The sequence below is a fragment of the Microcaecilia unicolor genome, chromosome 7 (genome assembly GCF_901765095.1).
Source record: "Microcaecilia unicolor chromosome 7, aMicUni1.1, whole genome shotgun sequence".
In the NCBI taxonomy this organism is placed as follows: Eukaryota; Metazoa; Chordata; class Amphibia; order Gymnophiona; family Siphonopidae; genus Microcaecilia; species Microcaecilia unicolor.
Window position 1 is genome coordinate 121,503,611 of NC_044037.1, and position 15,105 is coordinate 121,518,715.

Below are 15,105 nucleotides of genomic sequence, written 5' to 3' on the forward strand. Positions count from 1 at the left end.
GCATTCCCTTTCCCGTGGTCTCTGTGGAAGAGCCGAGGGCCGAGATGCTCGAGGTCCTCGACTATCCATCACCACCTAGAGAGTCCTCCACGGTACCGCTGCACAATGTCCTCAAGGAGACACTGCTTCGGAACTGGGTGCGACCCTTAACTAACCCCACCATTCCCAAGAAAGCAGAGTCCCAGTACAGGATCCACTCTCACCCAGAGTTAATGCGGCCCCAATTGCCCCATGACTCGGCGGTCGTGGATTCTGCTCTCAAGAGGGCACGGAGTTCGAGGGATACCGCCTCGGCGCCCCCGGGGCGGGAGTCTCGCACTCTGGACTCATTTGGGAGGAAGGCCTACCAATCCTCCATGCTCGTGACCCGCATCCAATCATACCTGCTCTATATGAGCATTCACATGCGGACCTATGTGCAACAACTGGCGGACCTGGTCGAGAAGCTCCCGCCGGAGCAGTCCAGGCCTTATCAGGAGGTGGTCAGGCAGCTGAAGGCGTGCAGAAAGTTCCTGTCCAGGGGTATCTATGACACCTGTGACGTGGCATCTCGTGCTGCGGCCCAAGGTATAGTGATGCGCAGGCTCTCATGGCTGCGTGCCTCTGACCTGGACAACCGCACCCAGCAGAGACTGGCCGACGTCCCTTGCCGGGGGAATAACATTTTTGGTGAGAAGGTCGAGCAGATGGTGGACCAACTGCATCAGCGGGAAACCGCTCTCGACAAGCTCTCCCACCGGGCGCCTTCAGCATCCACCTCCACAGGTGGACGTTTTTCCCGGGCCCGGCAGGCTGCACCCTATTCTTTTGCGAAGCGTAGGTACAACCAGCCGGCCCGAAGGCCTCATCAGGCACAGGGACAGCCCCAGCGCGCTCGTTCTCGTCAACAGCGTGCGCCTAAGCAGCCCCCGGTGCCTCCACAGCAGAAGCCGGGGACGGGCTTTTGACTGGATCCACGGGAACATAGCCGCCCTACAAGTGTCCGTACCGGACGATCTGCCGGTCGGAGGGAGGTTAAAATTTTTTTCACCAAAGGTGGCCTCTCATAACCTCCGACCAGTGGGTTCTCCAAATAGTGCGGTGCGGATACGCCCTGAATTTGGCCTCCCTGCCTCCAAATTGTCCCCCGGGAACTCAGTCTTTCAGCTCCCATCACAAGCAGGTACTTGCAGAGGAACTCTCCGCCCTTCTCAGCGCCAATGCGGTCGAGCCCGTACCACCCGGGCAGGAAGGGCAGGGCTTCTATTCCAGGTACTTCCTTGTAGAAAAGAAAACAGGGGGGATGCGTCCCATCCTAGACCTGAGAGGCCTGAACAAATTCCTGGTCAAAGAAAAGTTCAGGATGCTTTCCTTGGGCACCCTTCTGCCAATGATTCAGAAAAACGATTGGCTATGTTCCCTGGATTTAAAGGACACATATACTCACATACCGATACTGCCAGCTCACAGACAGTATCTCAGATTCCGCCTGGGCGCACGGCACTTTCAGTATTGTGTGCTGCCCTTTGGGCTCGCCTCTGCCCCACGAGTGTTTACCAAGTGCCTCGTGGTGGTAGCGGCCTACCTACGCAAGCTGGGAGTGCACGTGTTCCCATATCTCGACGATTGGCTGGTCAAGAACACCTCGGAGGCAGGAGCCCTCCGGTCCATGCAGTGCACTATTCAACTTCTGGAGCTGCTGGGGTTTGTGATAAATTACCCAAAGTCCCATCTCCAGCCATCCCAGTCTCTGGAATTCATAGGAGCGCTGCTGAATACCCAGACAGCTCAGGCCTACCTTCCCGAAGCGCGGGCCACCAATCTCCTGGCCCTGGCTTCGCAGACCAGAGCGTCTCAGCAGGTCACAGCTCGGCAGATGTTGAGACTTCTGGGTCATATGGCCTCCACAGTTCATGTGACTCCCATGGCTCGTCTTCACATGAGATCTGCTCAATGGACCCTAGCTTCCCAGTGGTTCCAAGCCACCGGGAATCTAGAAGATGTCATCCGACTCTCCACCAGTTGCCGCACTTCACTGCTCTGGTGGACCATCCGGACCAATTTGACCCTGGGACGTCCATTCCAAATTCCGCAGCCCTCGAAAGTGCTGACGACGGATGCATCTCGCCTGGGGTGGGGAGCTCATGTCGATGGGCTTCACACCCAGGGTCTGTGGTCCCTCCAGGAAAAGGATCTACAGATCAACCTCCTGGAGCTCCGAGCGATCTGGAACGCACTGAAGGCTTTCAGAGATCGGCTGTCCTACCAAATTATCCAAATTCGGACAGACAATCAGGTTGCAATGTATTACGTCAACAAGCAGGGGGGCACCGGATCTCGCCCCCTGTGTCAGGAAGCCATCGGGATGTGGCGTTGGGCGTGCCGGTTCGGCATGCTTCTCCAAGCCACGTACCTGGCAGGCGTAAACAACAGTCTGGCCGACAGACTGAGCAGAGTCATGCAACCGCACGAGTGGTCGCTCCATTCCAGAGTGGCACGCAAGATCTTCCGAGAGTGGGGCACCCCCTCGGTGGATCTTTTCGCCTCTCAGACCAACCACAAGCTGCCTCTGTTCTGTTCCAGACTTCAGACACACGGCAGGCTAGCGTCAGATGCCTTTCTCCTTCATTGGGGGACCGGCCTCCTGTATGCTTATCCTCCCATACCTTTGGTGGGGAAGACCTTACTGAAGCTCAAGCAGGACCGCGGCACCATGATTCTGATAGCGCCCTTTTGGCCCCGTCAGATCTGGTTCCCTCTTCTTCTGGAGTTGTCTTCAGAAGAACCGTGGAGATTGGAGTGTTTTCCGACTCTCATTTCGCAGAACGACGGAGCGTTGCTGCACCCCAACCTTCAATCCCTGGCTCTCACGGCCTGGATGTTGAGGGCGTAGACTTCGCTGCGTTGGGTCTGTCTGAGGGTGTCTCCCGGGTCTTGCTTGCCTCTAGGAAGGATTCCACTAAAAAGAGTTACTTTTTCAAGTGGAGGAGGTTTGTCGTTTGGTGTGAGAGCAAGGCCCTAGAACCTCGTTCTTGCCCTGCACAGAACCTGCTTGAATACCTTCTGCACTTATCAGAGTCTAGCCTCAAGACCAACTCAGTAAGGAATCACCTTAGTGCTATTAGTGCTTACCATTATCGTGTGGAAGGTAAAGCCATCTCTGGAGAGCCTTTAGTCGTTCGATTCATGAGAGGCTTGCTTTTGTCAAAGCCCCCTATCAAGCCTCCTACAGTGTCATGGGATCTCAACGTCGTCCTCACCCAGCTGATGAAACCTCCTTTTGAGCCACTGAATTCCTGCCATCTGAAGTACTTGACCTGGAAGGTCATTTTCTTGGTGGCAGTTACTTTAGCTCGTAGGGTCAGTGAGCTTCAAGCCCTGGTAGCTCATGCTCCGTATACCAAATTTCATCACAACAGAGTAGTGCTCCGCACCCACCCAAAGTTCCTGCCGAAGGTGGTGTCGGAGTTCCATCTTAACCAGTCAATTGTCTTGCCAACATTCTTCCCCAGGCCGCATACCCGCCCTGCTGAACGTCAGTTGCACACATTGGACTGCAAGAGAGCATTGGCCTTCTACTTGGAGCGGACACAGCCCCACAGACAGTCCGCCCAATTGTTTGTTTCTTTCGACCCTAACAGGCTAGGGGTCGCTGTCGGGAAACGCACCATCTCCAATTGGCTAGCAGATTGCATTTCCTTCACTTACGCCCAGGCTGGGCTGGCTCTTGAGGGTCATGTCACGGCTCATAGTGTCAGAGCCATGGCAGCGTCAGTGGCCCACTTGAAGTCAGCCACTATTGAAGAGATTTGCAAGGCTGCGACGTGGTCATCTGTCCACACATTCACATCACATTACTGCCTCCAGCAGGATACCCGACGCGACAGTCGGTTCGGGCAGTCGGTGCTGCAGAATCTGTTTGGGGTGTAAATCCAACTCCACCCTCCAGGACCCGAATTTATTCTGGTCAGGCTGCACTCTCAGTTAGTTGTTCTTCGTAGGTCAATTTTCTGTTGTACCCTCGCTGTTGCGAGGTTCAATTGACCTGGGTTCTTGTTTTGAGTGAGCCTGAGAGCTAGGGATACCCCAGTCGTGAGAACAAGCAGCCTGCTTGTCCTCGGAGAAAGTGAATGATACATACCTGTAGCAGGTGTTCTCCGAGGACAGCAGGCTGATTGTTCTCACCTACCCTCCCTCCTCCCCTTTGGAGTTGTGTTTCATATTTTATTGCTTGTCATTCAACTGGCGGGAGCGGTCGCGCACGGGCGGGAAGACGGCCGCGCATGCGCGGTGGGCGTGCCCTGCGTGCCGACCGTCCCGCGAAGCTTTTTTCCGGTTGGTGGGGGCTGCCGCGGACGTCACCCAGTCGTGAGAACAATCAGCCTGCTGTCCTCGGAGAACACCTGCTACAGGTATGTATCATTCACTTGTCTAGCAATTTGTTCACAAGGAAGAAGAGTTTGTGTGTGTCTTTGTAGTTTGATCCAATGATTGTCTTGTAATGTAGTCTTTTAGTCTGTTTTATGGTGTATTTGTATTTCCTCCGAAGTAGTTTCCAGGCATTTAGTGTTTGTTCATCCTTCTTTTTGTTCCATGCGTGTTCTAGTTTCCTAACTTGTGTTTTGAGTTTTTTCAGCTCTTCGGTGAACCATGGATTTGATTTTTTCCTATGTGATGTTCTGGTTTGGGTAGGGGCGATTTTGTCTAATGTTATTTTACATATATCGTCCCATTCTTGGAGGAATTGGATGGTGTCTGGATTTGTTAACCATTCATTTTGGTAAATCTGCTGCCAGAATGTTGTGGGGTCTATTTTTCCTCTCGTGGTGTATGTTGTTGTTTGCTCATGTTTGTTAATTGCGCTTCTGTGTATTTTTCGCCAGTGAAGGGAGACATGTGCTTTATGGTGGTCTGACCATAGTGTGGGTGTCCATCTTGTGTCAGTGACTAGGATAGTTGAGTCTGGGTCGAATTTGTGTGTGATAATGTCTAGTATGTGTCCTTTTGTGTGTGTTGGTTGAGTGTTAGGTGCATGTAGATCCCAAAGTTTTAAAAATTCTTTGCATTCTCGTGTTCCTGTTGAGGTGTTGTTTTCAAGGTGTAGGTTGATATCTCCTATTATGAGGATGTTTGAGGCAGATACACATGTATTTGAGATGAAGTCCATAAGTTGTGTTTGGGCGTCTTACCACTTTCCTGGTGGCCTGTAGAATAGAATAGCGTTGAGGTGTTCTAGTAGGTTTGGATGATTAATTCTTGTCGAGGCGATTTCAAGTTGTGGTGAGGTGGATTCACCAGTGGTTGCAATGGTGAACTCGGATTTGTAAATGATAGCTATTCCGCCACCTCTTTTTCCATATCTTGTCCAGTGGGTGATTTTGTATTCTTGTGGGCATGTCTCTAAAATGGCGGGGTCTGTAGGGGTGTGGAACCAGGTTCTGTGATGAATAGGAGGTCTAAATTGTCTGTGGTAATCCAGTCTAGTATATCTACTGAATTGCTTACTGCTGATCTTGCATTAATGTATCCTATTTGGATTGATCGGTATGGTTCTGTGGGGGGATTCGATGTGTTTATTTTTATTAGTTGTCTGTTTCCTCATTGGTTGAATTTGTTGTTGTTGTTTTTTTCCTCTTTTTGTTGGTTGTTTCGTTATCTGCATCGCACATTATCAACCATGCTGTTAACAGGTAGTATTATTGAGTTTTCCACTGCACTAATTGCTTGATAACCCTCCCAGAAATTCTGGGAATACCTCACAACAATTAACACACAGTTTATGCATTTACAATGCGTTAATTACCGTGCAATAAATGCAAAACCTTAGTGCACTTTAGCAAATAGAGGCTACAGTGAGCTAGTCTTAGTGCAGTGCTTTACTTGGGGTTTAGCATACATTTTTTTCCTGCACTGAGATTCTTTCCCGTGCAATAAGGACTTTGGCACACACAAATTATGCACTAAGGGCCTAATTCTATAAAGGTTATGCTCCATATTTAGGAGCATAATCTATTTTTAAGCATAGTGTATGCTCCTAATTTAGGAGCATAAATTTTAGGAGTGTAAATTTAGGAGCATAATCTTTATAGAATAAGGCCCTAAAGGGAAAGTGAAAGCTCACCATCCATCCATCCATTCATATTTATTTATTTATTTTTATTTAGATTTTGCTCACACCTTTTCAGTAGTAGTACCTGAATGTAACTCACCTTGAGCTACTACTGAAAAGGTGTGAGCAAAATCTAAATAAAAATAAATAAATATGAATGGATGGATGGATGGAGAGCTTTCACTTTCCCTTTAGGGCCTTATTCTATAAAGGTTATGCTCCTAAATTTATGCTCCTAAAAGAGTAAGTAAAAACTGGGCTAGTTCTTGTCACACTTTACTGCACTGAAACTAATTCTATATGCAAGTTATCACAGTGCAGTAAAGTGTGACAAGAACTAGCCCAGTTTTTACTTACTCTTTTAGTAATGATTTTTATTTCACTCTCCTGAAGGTGAATTAATATGTTTAGGAAGGGGTGAGCAGACAATTTTACTAAGGAGGACATTTTAGAAGACTTACATGGCAATTCTACATGTAAATAGTGGCACTTACATGTGTAAAAACTGATTTTAGAATGTGACTATTTCAGGGGCAGACTGACAAGGATCTAGGCCCCCCCCCCACTGCCCCTGGGTTCCACGTCTCTTCCCCCTCCCCAGATCCAACATCTCTTCCTCCCTCCCCTCCATGCAACATCTCTCCCTCTCATTCTTTCTCCCTCCCCTTGATGCACCATCTCTGTCCCTTCCGCAGCTCCACCATCACCTAAGTTCTATCAATTAAGTATTGCCCCCCCCTACTGTGTCCTTTTCAAATCTCTGCATGGTATGAATCTCCATGTGCAGCAGTTTTCTGAAATTGCCATTCACGTGTGTATGAAATCTACCTTTTTAATGCCTCTGTTTACATATGGAGATGCTTCTAAAATAACCCCATACTTTTCAATATTTCCCCATTGGCATTTACACTCCTCCAAAATAGGTGAAAGTGTCAGCTACCTGCTCATTTGTACCTAGTGTCTCCACCAGTTGTGCTGATCTCTCATTTGCCATGCGGGAATCACTAGAGCGGCTTTGTAAAAGAAGCCCTCAACTCCTTAATTGATTGCTCTTGTACATGTAGGTTTGAAGATCTGGCACATATTTGCCACCACTGACTTGTGTAGGTTGCAAGATATGCTCTTACATATGTGAAGCCCAAGTGATGCCACTCTTTTTTAGAACATGCAGGTGTGTGAAGTCAATGCTCTCACTGTATGTGCTGACAAAAAGACATGTATTTGCATCCTTATACATATTTTGCAAAGGCTCTGCATTCTGCAGCAAAGTGCTCCATGATCTCTAAACATTGTAAAGCAATCCACTGACCCATAAATTAATAATGCTACACACTGATCCCCAAACCCAGTAACATACCCCATGGACTTTCTAAACATTGTAACATACACTGTTGGCCCATTAAACCTAATTCTTATCTAGATATCCTATACAAAATGGGGTTTCATATGTAGAGGGTAATTGTATAACAGAGTGCCTACTTTAGGAGAGTAAGTTAAGTGCCTACTTAGGAGCTATTTTATAAAGATATATAGAATTTTCAAAGCACCTATGTAAATTTGTAAGTTTAAGTGCTTTGAAGCCTCATAGTAACATATAGACTAAGTGCTTTGAAAATGAGCCCTATAGACATCTATATGTTTTTATAAAATACTAGCATAAGCAGTAGAAATTGCACCTTGCAAGGCATAAATTCTTAGCACCTGCTTAGATTGTTCAAGTACAACATAGATCAGTGTATTTTATAATCTGTGCTCTTACATGTGAATCCCACTCATGTTGCCCAAACTCCTCTTTGTACACACCTACTGGCAAAGTGTGTGCCATTGTGTCATAGTGCATACGTTTACACTGGTGATATTTTATAAGAGGTCATTTATGTGCACATGTGGCCACTTACATGTGAAAATGACTTTATAAAACTACCTCCTATGTGGGGTCAACGGAGTGTGTTACTAGACTGAAGATGTCAGTGGGAATATATTACTGGTTTGGAGTATCAATGGGGTACGTTAATGGGTTTGCCAGCCAAAGAGTGCATTATTGTAAGTGGGCTAAGTTACCAGATTTAGGGGGTTAATAAGATATTTTATTGGGTTTATGCGGTCATTGGGGTATGATAATGGGTTTGGAGTCAATGGGGTATGTTACAATGAAGTGTCAGTGGGGATTTGAGATTAGTGTGTAGTATTGCTAAGTTTATGAGTTAGTGGAATTTAGAGGTCATGGGGTACTTAACTGGATTGAAGAGGTCAAATGAAGGAAAACTCTAGAATGAGGGGGCAATGAGAGGAAATAGGCTTAGAAGTAATCTAAGAAAGTATTTGTTCACGGAAAGAGTGGTAGAAGTGTGGACTGGCCTCCTGGTGGAGGTTGTGGAGACAAGGACTGTGTCAGAATTTAAGAAAGTGTGGGACAAGCATGTGGGATTCCTTAGGAAAAGGAAGAGTTAGTGGTTACAGCCATTTGGAATGGGCATTTGGCCTTGATCTTCTATCATGTTTCTATGTTTCTAATAGCATGCAGTGTTGTACATGTGATTGCTTCCACCAGCTCCACATAGAATTCCCATCTTGCTGCTTAGAAATTCTAAAGAGCACTAAGCTCCACTAATCGGGCAGTACAAGCTTCATACCTCTCTCTGGTTGCCTATGCTGCACAACACTAAAGTGCCATGATGAATTCATAGTCCGTGAAAGTAGAACAGAAGAAATTAGGAAAAGAGTGGAAGATAGTGATGATGAGCAAAAGAAAAGCCACAAACCTGTGCAGAATAGGGAGAAAAATGAGCACAAAGAGATCTATGATAAGAAAAGCTATGAGTAGTAAGATGGAGGAAAGAAGAAATAAGAGGGAGATAATGGCAGGAAAGAAAAGTAGGAGAAGCATGGTAATACTCCACATTTATTGGTACATAAGATAATTCCAGAAATTACAGTGTAGAAGGATGATATGTTTTGTGTGCAGGTAGGTACCAGCATGTTAGTCTTTCCCTGTTTCCTTCTCCTTGCCTTTATTGCACTTACCTGCACAAAAGGTATGCATGCACTGTGATTTCTGGCATTGTAAAATGCAGCATACAGTACTATGTACATTTCCTTCTTTACTCTTCTCCTTTCCTGGAGAAGAATATAATGGTGATTCTGTCAATTCAAGGCAGGTGGATGGTGCTGTTGAGGGTGCCTGGTCTGTGAGAGGGTAATGGTAAGTGTTCTACTGAGGGAGAAAAGCAAATTATTCAAGATGGAGAGCACTGAGGACTCATTCCTCATCCTGTTTCTCCTAACCTCAACTCACCATCATAATAACATGTCTTGCTTGAACTCAGAATAAGGGCCTACATACCAGTTTTACTTGGGGCCCTCAGATTTCTTGGTTGTACTACTGATGAAGCCTAAGTTACCTGTTTTGTCTTTGTGCCTTAAAGTCCTTCACAAGTGATGACAACATGTCAATGACAGATGAACTTTCACAGAAATCAACATTGCTTATGGATTCAGATCAGGACATTCTGAAGAAGGAAAAGGAGGATATCCATATGATACAGGTACGCTGAGCACAGTGAACACAAGAAGCGAAGAATCACTGATGTTCTAATTATTATTATTAATTGGCACCCACCTTGTTTCCAATTTGTCCTCACTCTGCCCTTGTACACACAGTACCTTGACTGACCAGGATCCTAATAGGATCCTTCAATAGATGCCTACTCTGGCATCTAGCACTGCTCACTTTGAAGTTAACTTTGCAATTATGCACATAGGTGCAAGTGTTGTGCTTATTTAATAAAGGCAACATATGTACCTGTGTGCCTTTGAGAAAATTGCCCATGGAAAGTAGGCTTCTCCGAGGACAAGCAGGCTTATGCTCTCACATGTGGGTAACACGGTTTGTATTGCCCAGTCCAGAGCTTCTATCAAGCTTTTACAGAGCACTTTCAGCATGAGACACGCTCCACCGCGCATGCACAAGTGCCTTTCCGTCTGCTTCACGATCACGGGACCAACAGTCCCTTTTTTTCCGCAGTGAGGAGAGAAAGCATTTTTACTTCTCTCCTCACAGCTAACGGTTCAGTTCTTGAACAGAGCTTCTTTTTGTGCCTTCCTTTTTTATTTCTGTTTTCTTTAGTTCTGTGCTTCGTTTGGATTCAATTTCTTCCCATTCAATTTTCTTTTATTTTTTTCCTTTATTTACAGCTCTTAGTATGCTGCATTTAGGCCTGAGCCCTGGTCAGGTCTTTCCCTTATTTTTTCTCTGGTGCTTTGCCCTTTTTGAGGCACCATCGAATTTTTCCCAATTCCCAGTTTCTGCCACAGCTGCTCTTTTTATTCCTCTTTTCCATGTTTGGGGTCTGGGAACTACCCCTTCTAACTGTGTTCTGTGTCTTCAGATTCAAGTCAAAACCCAGTTAGCCAGAATAGCTCAAAGGAAGTTCTTTTTTGGAGCCAAATCCGAAGCCTCAAGCTTCGGGTGCACTGGCCATCTGCCTTGACACCAGCCGCTACATGAGCCCCCCAGGACTGACTGATGTCGGCACAAACCCGAGGAGACACAAGGATACTGCGTCATCCTCGTCGGTATTGAGGATCATGGAAATCAGCATCTGAATAAGTATTGGCATCGATCTCCCTTGATGCACAGTGTCAGGTGTCGATGCCAGAAGAACACCCTGCAGGTGCCACTGCGTCTGTCTCTGAGCATCAGGATCAGGCACCTAGCTCCCTGCTTTCTTCGGAGTGCATCAGCTTCAAGGGTGCTTGCGCCTTCCATTCTACTCCACTCAGCCTGCATGGCCCTTAGCCTGTGGCAAGGCTCCGCTACTTCAGCAGCTTCCCTCTACACTGATGTCCCAGCTTTTCCTGATGTTGCCCCTCTATGGGCACATTCAGACCTTGCTCCTTGAGCTCCTGGCTGGCTTTGTTCAGAGGGCATTGGAGCCTGCCACGCCTCTCGAATTGGCCCTGCATGGCCCTCAACCCGCGGTGAGGCCCCTGATGCCGGTGTCACATGTAGCACTGGCATCAACTTCCGCCTGTGTCATTGATGTTGGTGCCAGCAGTTTCATTGAAGTCGAGGCTGGAGCCCACTCCTTCAACGCCCCTCTCATTTCATTTCATTTTATTTACTTTCTATACCACTTTTGCTGACTGGCAAACCAAGGCAGTGTACAATCCAAAAATTACAGCAAACACAGAAATAGAAAGGAACTACAATATCGGATAGGAAAGGAGAGGTCATGGTTCCTCTCGGTCGAGGCAGACTCTGTCCCAGCCCTCCTATGAGGAGTTCCTGGCTGGCGCTGAGGAGGGGTTCATGGGTTGGAGGAAGATTCCTCTGGAATACTATCTGACCTCTCCCCTCTATGGGAACAGATGACGTCTTCATCTGCTATTTTTTTCCTTCCCTTCTTTTGTCAAGGACATGGTAGACGCCATTCCTGTTCCTTTAGAGATGAAGGATCAGCCCAGAGCTCACCTCTTTGAAGCTTCTGGATTACGAGTCTCTTCTTAGAAGAGCTGTGCTAGTCCTGCTCCATCAGCTCTTCCATGATGTTCTTGAGAGGAATTAGGGGTCCCCTCTGTCAGTCCCGCTCCTCCCCATGGAGATTGAATCCATGGACCAGTTTCAGAGCTGCCCTGGTTTTCATAGGCCCCAGATGCCTCCTCGCTCCATGGTGGTTGGATCCATGCTCAAGAGAGCATAGTTCTGCTTCAGCTTCCCCAGATGGGGATGCTAGAACCCTGGATTCATTTGGTGGAAAGTGCACTAGGCTTCACTGCTCTTCTTCCATATTTAGTCCTACCAATCTTCCATGAGCATATTCTTACAGGACCTGGTGTGTGCCACGTTAGCTTTAGCAGCCTCTCTCCCACTGGAGCGAGTCAAGCCGCTTCGCTGGTTGGCTGAGCAGCAGACAGTGTGTCACAAGTACTTGGCCAGGTGACACTGTTGCTGTAGATTCCAGGATCTATGCCCACAGCGTGGCGCTACATAGACTGTTATGCCTGTGTGTCTCTGTCTAGAACTTGTGTGTGCAGTGGAAACTAGTGGATGTCACGTGCCATGGGATAACCTTTTTTGGAGAGAAGTTGGAGGGGGTCGCTGACCTCTTGAAGAAATACACAGATGCCATCACACTCTCTCCTCCCGGATGGCTTCTGCACCTCCCTCCTCATCTAGGAGGTTTTTCAGCAAGTCAGGGAGGAGTCCCTCCTACTTGCAGAGATGTGGGTACACCACCTTTTATCACTAGCCTCTACAGGTTCAACAGTAGCACATTTGTTCTTGTCAACAGCATGCACCTTGGCCCCAGATAACTCTCCAGTCACAGCAAGGGGTGAGCTTTTCTCTGACTCCAAGGGAGCTTAGCTACAGTGCCAGTAACTGTCCCAGATGACCTATCGGTCTGAGGGAGGGTGCAGTTCTTCAGGGCAGGCCAAAGAATTGCCCGCCGAGAGCAACTTGCATCAGCTCTCAGCGTAAACAGCTCTTTGTGGAAGAACTCTCTGCTCTTCTGAAGGCCCCTGCAGTCGAGTCCGTACCACCAGAGGAACAGGGCTGCAATTCTATTCCAGGTTGTTCCTTGTGCCATTGAAGGCACAAGGGATTTGTTCTATCCTGGATCTAAGAGCCTATTTCAACTTTCTAATCACAGAAAGTTCAGGATGATTTCCCTTCGCACCCTACTCCCCGTGGTTCAGGGCCATGATTGGCTCTCTACTCTGCACTTGAAGGATCTTTATGGTGCTCATGGCCTGGATGTTCAGGACTTTGCATTAGCTTCCTTGTGTCTTCCGGAGGGTGTCTGCACGGTCTTGCCCGCTTTCAGTAAAGCTTCTTCTAAGAGGTGTTCCTCTTTCCAGTTTTGACACCTGGTGTGTGAGTGGGTCCTAGATCCCCTTTCTTGCCCTGCATAGGTCCTGATTGTATATCTTCTACATCTTTCTGGGTTTGGTCTGAACCCATCTCGGTGGGGGTTCACCTCAGTATTCTCAGTGCTTCTCTTCACATAGGGAATACACTCATCTCTTCACAGCTTCTAGTTGTTCACTTTGTGAGAGGTTTGCTTTGTCACAGCACCCAGTCACACTTCTGTATGTGTTATGGGCCTCAACATTGATCTCCCCAATTGATAAGCGCTCCTTTTCAGCCGCTTGTTTTCCTGTCCTTTGATGTCCTTGACCTGGATGGTCTTGTTTTTGGTGGCTGTTCCTTTGGCTCACATTGCAATGGAGTGGTTATCCGTATGTACCCTGAGTTCCACTGCACTCCGTATGTACACTCCGTATCCGTATGTACACTGCACTCCTTGGACTGCAGGCTAGCATTGACCTTTTTTCCTTGAAACGGCCTCAGCGCCAGAGACAATTTCCCCAACTTTTTGTTTCCTTTCATTCTAACCAGAGTAGATCGCCATCGGGAAACGCACAATTTCTAATTGGCTACCAGCTTATTTTCTTTTCCTTACGCTCAGCCTGGGCTGCTCAGGAATATCCTCTTATGGCTCGCAGTGCCAGAGCCATGGCTGCTTCATTAGCCTCCATTTGGGACATTTGCTAGGCTGCTACATGGTCTTCATTCCACACATTCACATCTCATTCCTGCTTCAAGTAGCATGCCTTAAGCAGCAAGCTTGGCGTAGCAGTCGATTTGGATAGATAGTAATGTAGAATTAGTTTGGGTTCTAGAATCCAATGCCACCCACCTAGGCCCATTTTTAGTCTGTCACAGGCTACACTTCTGACGATTTGCATGTAGTTTCAGGTTCATCTATGTTCTGACCTCGTCATTGCAAGGTGCAATTCATCATTTGGTTTTTGTTTCCAGTGAGCCTGGTAGCTAGGGATTCCCCACATGTGAGAATATTAGCCTGCTTGTTCTCAGAGAAGCAAAGATACTTACCTGTAACAGGTATTCTCTGAGGACAGCAGGTTATATATTCTAACATACCCTCCCACCTGCCCTTGGAGTTGTCTTTTTTTTCTCCTATGCTGTAGTACTGTACTGTTGGTCCCATGCTTATGCGGCTGGCGGGAAGGCACTCACGCTCCAAAGAGTTCTGTAAAAGCTTGATACCAGCTCCAGATCAGGCATCCGCGTTACCCACATGTGAGAATATATAGTCTGCTGTCCTCAGAGAATACCTTCTACAAGTAAGTATCTTTTGTTATACACCTGCTCCAAGGCAGGTGTAATTAGGTGCAATAAGGATCAATACATATGAACATGTTTTGTAATGCAAATAATTGCCAACCCCACCCCATTCCTCCCATTCTCCATCCTGGGAATGCCTACCTCTGTATCACATAAAAGTAATCTCTATGATGTTTTTGTGATTACTTTTACATATGTATGCCTCAGGCAGATATATATAAGCACATACCTACTGTTTTACACACTCAAGTCACTTATAAAATTACTATGCCACCAGTTACACAAAGATACTTAATGATTAATTTTTTGTTGAATAAATATTCAAAATATACCCTTCTTGTTTCAGTTATAGAAAATCATGTTCATACTTTTAATGAGTCAGAAGCAGGATCAAAGCAAATGATAAAATCACTCAAGACAGAGACAAAGTTGTTCTTAAATTAACAGGTACAAATGTCACAAAAGTCAATATAGAACTATCTTTTCCAATGTGACCTGGTAGACCATATAGCAAACAAATATGAAAAGATTGTTGTGACAAAATCAACAAATCACAATTAGCTTCAAGCTCAAGATTAAATCATTTGAACTTCAACATAGCACCATAAATGATTGTAACTCCTTTTTTTTCTTCCTTTTCCTATTTTTAACTTCACATGTAAAACCTCCTAGGACAAGAGAGATTCATTAAAATAATATCAAAGTCTAAAAGCCAAGATTCTGTGATACATAAAATATCTAGCTTATTATGCAGGATTAAATCATAGATAAAAAGAGCCTTAGATCAAACGGAGAGCCATCAAGCCCACTGTATTCAAAATTCAAATTTTTTTGATCTAATCTCTGTTACCCTAACAGCTGAATT

General features: G+C 46.4%; 1 protein-coding gene across 1 annotated transcript in view; it reads left to right on the forward strand.

The window, feature by feature from the left end:
* The window catches only part of BICDL2 (BICD family like cargo adaptor 2), a 300,101-nt gene that overhangs the window by 236,412 nt on the left and 48,584 nt on the right, over positions 1-15,105 (forward strand). Inside the window, exon 7 of the mRNA XM_030210010.1 lies at positions 9,514-9,633. Within this exon, the coding sequence (XP_030065870.1) occupies positions 9,514-9,633 (120 nt within the window). The remainder of the gene's footprint in view (positions 1-9,513; positions 9,634-15,105) is intronic.